The sequence below is a fragment of the Pinus tabuliformis genome, chromosome 4_1, assembly GCF_031772625.1.
Source record: "Pinus tabuliformis cultivar Carrire ecotype Pingquan chromosome 4_1, CPIR1, whole genome shotgun sequence".
Taxonomy (NCBI): Eukaryota; Viridiplantae; Streptophyta; class Pinopsida; order Pinales; family Pinaceae; genus Pinus; species Pinus tabuliformis.
In genome coordinates this window covers 442,408,086-442,419,099 of record NC_142303.1, presented here as the reverse complement: position 1 = coordinate 442,419,099, position 11,014 = coordinate 442,408,086, and the positions used below count along the sequence as shown (strand labels likewise).

The 11,014-nt window shown below is 38.0% G+C and overlaps 1 protein-coding gene across 1 annotated transcript; it reads right to left on the bottom strand.

The window, feature by feature from the left end:
* Positions 1 to 6,185: 6,185 nt before the first annotated feature.
* On the bottom strand, positions 6,186 to 6,827 carry LOC149176228 (uncharacterized). Its single transcript, XM_089421386.1, has one exon. It carries the CDS (start codon positions 6,825 to 6,827, stop codon positions 6,186 to 6,188), a length of 642 nt encoding a protein of 213 aa, XP_089277512.1.
* Between the last annotated feature and the right edge of the window lie 4,187 nt (positions 6,828 to 11,014).

The following is an 11,014-nucleotide window of genomic DNA, read 5'->3' as shown; positions in this document are numbered from 1 at the left end:
AATAAATTGCATTTAAACTAAATGTTTGGTTTTAGTTTGACATTAGTGTTTTCTTTTTTTTCATTATTATGGGAAATTTAAAGTGATATAGAATAGTACAACTAGAACAACCCAATAGGAAATATGGTTAATATATATTGATAAATACTTTTATGATTGTAGAACAAAGAAAATAATATTCATTATCAATATTATTTTTAATATTTCTTAACATAATATTATTTTTTTAATAATATTATTATTATTTAAAATAAAAATGTTATTCATCATGTTGATGTAGATGAAATCTTCTGGAATTTTGTGTTATCATTGGTATGTTGTGAACACTTCACCTGTCTTCAAAGATATTAAATTTTCATTAATTAAAATAAATATATTTTAATTTTAATTTATTTATATCTTAATGTTCCTAAAAATGAGTGAAATGTTAACCTGAAACTTCAGACACACTAGTGATAACACAGTATTCCAAAAGATTTAATCTCGATGGCTATGAAAATATAAATTTTAATATAATATTAACTTTAATAAGATTCATATTAATAATATATCATTGTCTTTAGACAATAATATATAGTGATTGAGCGGGAGATATCCTCAAAAATAAATCAGAAAAAATTTAGATGTTTATAGTGCTTAATTTAGAATTAAAATGTTCATATCAAGAACTATTGCCAAAGAGTGGCCACCGTCACCACCAGGGCACCATTGACCGAGGTGATACATCAGCTTGTAAATTTTCATTTCAATTTAAGACAAAGTTCATGCTTTGTCTATGTTCAATGGAACGGGAATCAGTTAACTAACCCCTGTCCTCGCTAATTATGGCTCCTAATGGTAAAGGAGTAGTTGTGTTGTTGTAACTCACATGAAAACCTGAGAAAAACTCTGATATATTTTTACAGAAAAATTTAAGTCAACTCATAGAATTTTTGTCTTAATATCTTCATGCTTTAGAAAAATAAATAAATAAAAATAAAAATAAAATAAATAAATAAAATAAAAATTAAAAATTAAAAAAAAATTAAAAAATTGTTAGTAAAAGTGGGATCTTTCATTTTCTATTGCATCAAGTTATAATAGTTACAAAAGTTTGGTGATCTCAACCCGCCCCGAAGGGAAACCGGGTCTGTTGGCCACCTAAAATCCATAATAGCCATCCAGTAAAAGAAAAGTTTCAGTCTATCAATCCATGCCAAGTGAACTCTACAATCAAAGGCACTTCACTTGCTACTGTCCAACATTGTAAACAAACTGTAAATGAAACTGAGGACTTGACTATCTAACAACCTCTTAACATAACTAAACAAAAATCAGAAACGAAGCATGACAGATTAGTCTACCACGTTTTTGGGTAGGGTCTCTTCATCTTTTGTCTCTGGCACTATCATATACAGGAGTTGTTTAATTTATTCTAGCTTTTCATCTTGCGTGAGCAGGGTAATCTGGAAGTTCTTCATCTCTTTCTTTAAGTTCAGGATGCCCTGGGCCTCCTCAGCCAATTCCATTGCTACTTGTTCCATCGCTTTTGCCATAATTCTCTTTACAACCCAGTAAACATGTAATGCCTTCCTATAAAGAGACAATCGACTTCTGGTATTACTTGGATCAGGAATCAAATTTCCCCAGTCCTCCATCTCAGTTTCTGAATCCTCTTGCAGAGCCTTGGCTTCCATCTCCTGGATTATCCTACGGATCTCAGCATCCGCGCCTTCTTTGTAAGCTTTCTCCACTTCTTGAACCATCTGATTCATGGTTCGACGCCCTCGTCTCTAATCCACTGGCGGTTCCGAGTTCGCCTGCTGCCTTTCGAATTTCCTACTGCTGCCCCTACCCCGATGCCCGCCTGTCCTGCCTAGATGCATGGGCTCTTTCCTTGCTGCTGGTTCACTTCCCTGCCAAATTTCAAAATTTATACTCTCTGTTACACCCTCACCTCGCTGTCCTCTAGTTCGCTTCTCGACATTTGTTCTTGTGCCTTGTTGGTCACCCCATGGTCTCCGGGTCTTCCTTTCTCCTGCTTTCCTGGCTATAGTTTGGTGTGGCCTCTCTATTATCTGAACTTCCACATCAAACGCTCGTTCCTCCCCTGCCACCTGGCCTTGGCCTATGCCTTCCCAAGTTTTGCACGTGATTCTACTCTGCCCTGCGTCATTTACTTCCATTTTCGTCGCTGCTTCCGTCTCTATCTCACTCTCTGCAACGGTGGTGTGTCTTGCAATTTCACCACCTATACTCGCTATCTGTGCGGGGGAGAGAGCTACCTTAGCGCTCCTGTTCCAAATGCTCTTAACCCTACTAACTGTTCTTCCTTTGCTCCTTTGCACCACCACCCTCTGTTGGAATACCGCTCCTCTTCTTCTGCCCTGCGTCTCCTTCCTTCGGCACTTGCATTTCCTTTGAGTGACCTTTAAACTTTTGCCATCTACCTTCTGACCTCTCGCCTCCATGTCGCCTTTCTTACACTCTCCCCTCCTCTTCTAATCACTACCCTTCTTACCATCACCTGTCTTGATTGCCCTGACAAATCCTTGCCTCGAGATCCTGCCGATTCTGAGCTCCATTATTCCTGCTTGAGTGATATTAATGACTTGTGGTGGTTCATCCTGCGACCTCACCCTTTTCATCATTTTACCGTGCTTCCCCATCTCCTCCACCTTGATCGGGGGCCATCTGTAGCCTTTCTCATGCCATTGTCGCTTCTTTATCATCCTGAGTGATAATCGATGTAAAGATCTCCCATCATGGTTTGTCCACCTGCATTGGCCATATATTATCAATCTGCCCCTCTTGTTCATTGCATCCCTAGTTGGCTAGGAAATCAGCAGCTTTGTTTCATTCCCTTTATACATGGTTAAAAATTTTATAGTCTATTCGTCTCATGATGTCTGCCAAATCTTGTACTAACCCCGCTATCCTCCAACTCTTCGCTACCTGTTCCCAATTTTTGCCGTTATCCAATTTCCTAAGACTTTCAATAACTAGCTGTGAGTCCCCTATAATATCCACCTGAGTATATCCATTTCTAATTGCTATTCTAATGCCTTGATACACTGCCATCAATTCTACTTCATTATTACTCATTATACCTCCCTAATCTACATAGACCCATCTTGTGCATCCCTGGCTATCCCTGAATGTCCCTCCAAATCTGGCTGGTCCTGGGTTTCCTTTGGAAGCCCCGTCAAAGTTCAATTTAATGAAGTTTTCTTGCGGGTACATGAATTTGGACAGGCTCTTACTCTGGGTGTTCTGATTTTTTTTGTTTTGAGGATGTACCATTTTCATTTTCAAATCTAGACTGTCTAGGATTCTACTCTCTTCTGGGGTTGTCTTCCAATCCTCTTCCTCCCATGCTTCCGCTAGAATTGTCTCTCTTATGAGAGCCTTGTTTCGTTTCCAGATCAAATTCGGAGGGTTAGCTTTGTCTTGGAATATTCTTAGATTCCTTTCTTTCCATATTAACCATATATTGAATCCCATTACCAGACTCCAGGCTCTCCTCACCACCTGGCATGAGAATCGCCCTTTGCCCCATTGAAATACGGTCTGCTTGATATCCTGTGGATCCCTATTATATTTTCCAAAGAGATTTTCGATTTCAATCCATTGTTGAAGGGCGATTGGGCATGAATTCAGGAGGTGTTCCTGCGTTTCTATGTCTTGTTTGCAAAGGCTACACCTGGGGGGTCCATAGAAACCTCTCTTTTGAATCTGGTCCCATGTCAGTATTCTTCCTTTTCCTACCATCCATGCGAACAGGGTTACCTTTGGCCACCACCTATTCTTCCAGATTTGATTCCAGTCCAGTTCCTCTACCCTTTGATCTTGGAGAGTGGTTAAGTAGTAAGCTTCCTTTATTATGTAGGTACCTTTTGCTGATCTTCCCCACCGAAGGATGTCCTGGCCTGTTCTAATTTTTATCCTTCTTGATTCTATTTCTTTTATAAATGCCATTCTCTGTTCAGGGTTTATATTGATGTCCCATTCTTCTGGATTCCTCCATATTCTCCATGTCTCATTTTTCCCTTCCTCTTTCCAATACTCGTTCACATACTGAAGTCCTCCTGCTGTTGCCCTTTGATATGTGTCATGTAAATGTTGAAGCTCCACCATTCTCTCTCTTTGCTACCAGGCTTCCTCCCAGAATTTGGCTATTTTACCTTCTTTTATTTCCCAGAAAGCATGCTTGCTTATAATGTCCCTGTTTTGGCTTGCCAGGTCCCATACTGTGGAGCCCCTTGGGACTTCCTCTAATCTAAGAATGTCCTCCACAGATGTAGGCATTGAGTATTTTTGTGTCCAGATCTTTTTCCATAGATCATCTCCTCCCCTCATCCACCTCCACCATAGCTTCGCTCCCAGGATTCTGTTCATAGTCCCCGGATCCCTGAGACCAAGGCCTCTCTCTTCTTTCCGCTTCGTCAAGCCTTCCCACGAAATAAGAGCCCACTTTTTTTGCTGCTTTGGACCTCCCCAGATGAATTTTCTGAAAATGTCAACCATTTTTATACATAATCCTTTGGGTGCTGCCATAACCGAAAGAGGGTAAATAGGGATGGCTTGTAGAATTGATTTAAGAAGAACAAGTCTACTGGCTATATTCAAGGATCTAAATGCCCAATTTGACAATCTAGATTTAATTTTCTCCACTGTTTGCTGCCAATTCACCATTCTAAGGGGATGTAAGGCTAATTGATTTCCCAAATACTTAGTAGGTAGTTCTCCAATTCAGAATCCCAGGGTTCTGGTCAAATGTCTTTTGATTGCTTCAGGTGTGTTGAAGAGGAAGGTGCATGATTTTTCTCTATTAATCTTGGTGCCTGAAGCTTCCATGAAGAGGTCCAAAATCCATTTTATCCTCTTAACTTCTCTTAATGAAACAACACAAAAAAGCATGATGTCATCAACAAACTGCTGGTGTGTAATAGGAAGGTTATTTCCCCATGGCCTCAATCCTTTGATTTTTCCTTCCCTCAGTTCTTTTTTAAGATATCTTCCTAGGCCTTCTGCTGCAATTATGAACAAGAATGGTGATAGAGGGTCGCCCTGCCGCAATCCTCTTGTTGCGTTGAACATTGATGTTGTGGATCCGTTTAAAAGGATGGAGAAATTTGGGGTTGATACCATCTCATAAATCCAGTTCACCCATCTACCACAAAATCCAAATGCTGTAAGGATTGATTTTAGGTAGTTCCAATTAAGTCGATCATATGCCTTCGATAGATCCAGTTTTACCATCATTCCCTTTTCCTTTCTCTGTTTCAAGGAGTGAATCACTTCCTGAGATACCACTATTCCATGAATAATTTGTCTCCCCTCCACAAACCTAGTTTGTTCTGGGGAGATTATAGTCGAGAGAATCGGTTTCAGCCTCTTCACCATTAAGGTAGCAATGATTTTATAAATTACGTTACATAGGGCAATTGGGCGAAATCCTTGACCCGAATCCGAGTGGGCCGATTTAGGAATAAGAGAAAGGAGAGTTGAGTTTAGGCCATGCCATACCTTCTGGAGCCTTTGCGATTCCTCCACCACTTGTAGAATGTCTCGCCCTAAGAAGTGCCAGCTTGCTTGGTAAAATTCCGCCGTAAACCCGTCCGGGCCTGGAGCCTTGTTTTTTTTCATCCCTTTCACGATTTCCACCACTTCCTCCAATGTTGCTGCCCTCATTAGTGCTAGGTTTTGGTCCCTCGTGATCATTTTTGAAATTTCATTACATATCCTTTCTGTTGCTGCTTCTCTGTCCACCTGAGGTTCCGTGAGGATGTCTCTAAAGTTCTTGACTAATGTCTGTTCCATACCTTCGTGCTGAGTTATGCACTATCCTTCCTCATTTTTGATGGAGAAGATTCTATTCCTTTGCCTATGATGTATCATTGCCTGATGGAAAAATCTTATATTTTTTTCTCCCTTGTGAAGCCAGTTTATGCACGACTTTTGTTTCCATAATATTTCTTCCTGTTTTCGTCTTTCTTCAAGTTGACTTATCAGTAACCCTACTTCTCTACTCCTTTCCTCGCTTCCTCCTTCAGATATAATTTCTTGTTGTAATCTTTTCATTCTGTCCTCTAATCGGTGCTGCTCCCTGAATATATCCCCAAATCCTTCTCTATTCCATTTTTTATCTTTTCTCTGATCTCTTTTAGTTTTAGATGGAAGGTCTGCATTTTACTCCGTCCTCTCTATTGGCTTTTCGTCCACCATTCCTCCACCTTTGGCAAAAATTGTTGGTTCCTTAGCGAAAAAGCTTCAAATCTAAAGGGGCGCTTTTTGGGGGTCGAATTGATACCAATTTCCAGTCTGATGGGCCAGTGGTCTGAGCCTATTGCAGGGAGGATTGTTGCTTCTACCGGGATATCCCTATTCAGGATTTGCTCTGATATTAGGAATCTGTCTAATCTTGACGCAAATTTGTTGTTGCCTCCTCTTCTATTATTGCATGTATGTGTCCCATTTATAGTGGGGATATCCACCAGTCTTTGCTCCATTATTGTTTCCCTGAAGGCTTCCATATCTTGATATGGTCTTCTTGATCCTCCCCTTTTTTCTGCTGGAGTAGTGATCATATTAAAATCTCCCCCAACAATCCATGGCTTCTCCGGCATCAACCTTCTCATGGTCTCCAAGTTTTGAAGAAATCCTCTTCGCTCACCTGGTACGTGCGGCCCGTAGATACCTGAGAGGGTTATCCATTCCGGCGATCCTATCAGTGTAAAAGATCTTGAAAGGATTCGTGGGAGACTAACCCAATTGTCGAATTGAACCTCTTCCGCGTTCCATAGGATTGCAAGCCCCCCTGCCGTGCCTATCGCATCTTGCCCCATCACTTCATATTGTATCTTAAATTTTCTCATAATTTCCTCCAGCTCTGAGTATTAATCTTTGTTTCTTGGAGAATCATTATACTAGGTTTATCTCTCTTCAGTCTATCTCTCAGGTATCTCTGTTTTCCTTTACTGTTGAGACCCCTGATATTCCAACTTGTTATTATCATTTTAACAGTTTTGTAGGTTGTTGAAATACCTCTGAAAGAGGTATAACTCTGCCTGAGTTAACCAGCATCTCACCTACCATTTGAATTGTTTCACTCATAGGTCGTCGACCTCTTTTCCTCCCTCCTTTGCCAGTGCTGCCCATTTCTATACTCTGAGATCCTTGCATTCCTGTTTGCTCTGGTTGGTTCGCCGGACATGTTGCTATCTTCTCCTTATATTTTTGAAACATTTCCTTATATAACTGCTTCTGTTCTTCTAGTATGAAACGCTCGTCTAGGTTTTTCTACTCCTGTAATAATCTTCTCATAACTCGCTCCTCATCATTTCCTTTCTCCGTCTGGGGGTCTACTTCCATTTGACTTTGCTCAATATGTGAAACCTTGTTCCTTACTTCTCCTCCTTGTTCCGAGTTTACCTGGACAGGGTTTTGTTCTTTGAACTCTTTCAGTATCTCCATGCTGTCCTCCTCATTTCCTTCCTTTTCGCCTTCTACATCCTCCTCCTGGAGAACGATGAACTTATTACGATTTTCCAAAGGATTAGTTTTGACTGGTGATTGCATCCTTGGCATCTCTTTTGCTTGTTTTTTTCTTCTCAGCACTTCTTTGAAACCCTCGTCTGATCCATCCCTTACCTCTGTTGATTTCTTGTTTTTAGCCCTTTTCCTTATTAATTCCTTTGCATTATTTAATGGGCATTTTCTGAAGAGATGCCCATATTCATGGCATCGCCTGCAACGAAATGGGATATGTTCATAATCCACCGATTGTTGCCATACTTCGTTATGGTATTCTAGTTCAATAAATTCAGGAAGCGGCTCTGTTATATTCTTATATATACAAATCCTTGCATAGGATGTGTATCTCCCTCTTTTGGTTGTCTCAGCTACTTTGAAAAATGTTCCAATTGTGTTGCCAATTCCTTCCAAGATCTCAGGGTCCCAAAACTCTATTGGTAAACCAAACAGTCTAATCCAAATGGGGGCTGCTAGCATTTTTTCCTTGTCTGGATTGTAACAATCCTCCCAATGCCGCATAAAAAGGCCCGAACTGTTCATGAAATAGGATCCTCCTTCAAAAACCCTTTCCTTGTCGTCCAGGTTAGAGAATATGACTGTAAAGAAACCCTTTGCTCCTAGTTTCAGGTCTAGATGCCCCTTAGGTATCCACCTCTGATGAATCGATTTAGATAGATCCTTCTCTTACAGCCAAAAACCTATAAATTTGCAAATTAAAGCATGATCTTTCATATAACACCTATATTCCTCCAGTTTATTGTTGAGGATTACAAACCTAGGCTTTTTCAGTGCTCTTGGAAGACATCTGTCATTTAGTTCCGCTTGCCATCTGCTTCCCAGTACCGGCGTTTCTCGGTTCCTTAGATCTCCTTGCATTCCACTTATGCTCAATTCCCGTGCTACTATATTTTTGAAAGAGGGGATCTCTCCCCTCCCCGCCGCACTTGCCATTTGGCCATCAGCCCCTTCCCATTTTTCACTCCCACTTTTTCTTTTCAGCAATCCTTGGGTTACGCTGCCTCCACAGCCGCCCTTTTTTACCCTGCACTTTGGTTCCTTGCCGTTCAACTGTGCTCGACGACAAACCCTAGCCTTACAAAAACCCTCGACTCGCTCCCATCACTCCTCTGCCATCTCCTCTAGTGATAACAAATTTCATGGTTCAGAAAAATTTTAACGTTGAGAAATTCTTTAATTTATATTACCTACTAACATATATAATATAAAAAACTGCATATTGAATATTTAAAAGTGTCTTTCTTCTAGCGAAATGTAGTTTTGGGTTGTTCCTTCGTATTATTGTTGCATCAATAACAAAATTGCCAATTTTCTCATATTTATACAACTCAATATCAACACGATATCTTGATTCATTGAGCAATGACCAGAGTGGCCAACGTTTCAGAGTTGGTGCTTACATCTTTTTTAATCTTTCTTCTTAAAGATCGTTCATATTATTGTTTAATATTTTCTTCAAAATTTAAATTCAAAAAATGACATTTGAAATTAAAAACTTATAAATTCGGCATTTTGAAATCCAAAACTAACCTCATTTAATATTAAAAAATTCCCATCATCTATAGTTATATATAATCGCATTACATCAGTATCCTTCATCAAATATTTTATTTCTATTATATATAATTTTAAATTCCTTCTTTTAAAAAATTGAAATTTGCCATGATTCAGAAGATTTAAGAGGGGCACAGAGTGATTCTTATTCTCACGGGTCTGTATGGTGTCACTTATACTCATGGGTACAGGACGTGTGAATTGTACATCTTTTTTTTTGTGGGAAGAGAATACAATGCACGAACATCGAATTGTTTTTTTAATAATTATGTTAGGTATGAAAGGAGGCATACTCCAGGTTTCCTTGCTCAGGGAACTCCAATCCATGCTTTTGGAGGTTTCTTTACACAAGGAGTTTGTTGCAATGATCACCTTACTTTTTATTTTACATCTATCTTCAGATCACCTTACTTTTTATTTTACATCTATCTTCAGATCATCTATGTGTTAAATTGCTTCCGTACAAAGCTCCCATGATTTCTCATTTTTTTTTTTTTTTGTTTGTTAGCCTCCAAAATAGAATTCAACGCTCTTGAATTCCACAAAATTGTGTTAGTAAGAAGCAACCTTATCCTTTCTCCATACATTTGTGTGCGTTAAATATTTTATGTTAATTCCTTCTTTAATAGTGAGCAATGATTATGTTAGCACGTCTCTTTTTTAAGTCAAAAATGTTGAACAATACGTCATTTTTTTGTATATCTAGTGCTCATATATATACACAATTTTTTAACTTTCAATTCTTTGTTCAGATAGAAGATAAATGCATTATGCGAAACTGTCAATGTAACTGTATAATATAACTGTCAGATGTTCTTTGGTATCAATAGGACATTTAAAATTTCAATTCTTGGATGGTCTATAAGCATAGGGTGAAGGTGCAGAGACTATGTTCCTGAACTCTCTTGGATGGTCTATAAGCATAGGGTGAAGGTGCAGAGACTATGTTCCTGAACTCAAAAGACACGTCTCTGTGCTTATGCAATATCGTAAAAGAACAATGGTGTTAACATTAAGCCCTTATGTATATATAGTTTATTTATTGTGTTATTTTAATACTATTTTTTATATTATTTTTAAATAAAAATCACTTGGTAGCAATGTCTAGAAAACAAGGACAGTAACATTGTCACCACCCGTTTATAATATAATTTAATATTAAAAATATTTGCAAACAATATTTAATTATACTATAATGTGATATTAATACTAAATAATAATCTAATATTAACATTAAAAATAATTTAACATTTATATAAATATTACCATGCAACATATATTTAATAAACATTTGATATTGAGTTATCTATTTTTATGATGGATGTGTATGCTTCATTTTTAAATATAATATTTATTCTATCATTCCATTTCTCATTACATGAATACATGGGTATCAACAAGTAGCATAATAATTTTTTTATCAAACATAATCATGGATTTAAATATGCAAGGAAGTTATTATTTAAATCCATTGCTAGCATCTTTGATTCTGATAATTTTGATTTAAAGAAAGATTAATCTGCAAGCATTCAATAGGAGAGACCCTATACCTTAAATAGGTTTTGAGACTAAAATTGCAATGTACAGCTAATTACACAATATATGTATATATATATATATATACACACACACATTCAACTTAATCAAATATTGATATGTTATTGTTGGTTCTCCTCTTGTTACGTAGATGATATTGCTCAATCTTCCTAATATTGCCTTCAGGTGATCTTTATTAAAAGAAACCATTATCTATATATATATATATATAGGTCATAAAAGAAAAGTATTTGAACCTTGGATTCCATCATAAGCACAATTACTTGTCCTGCGACCATGACTCTATTACAATGATGCAAAAATGTTTAACACACATGACTATATTGACTCAAACTTGGGATATATCGTTTAGTGGGACTCATGTCATAAA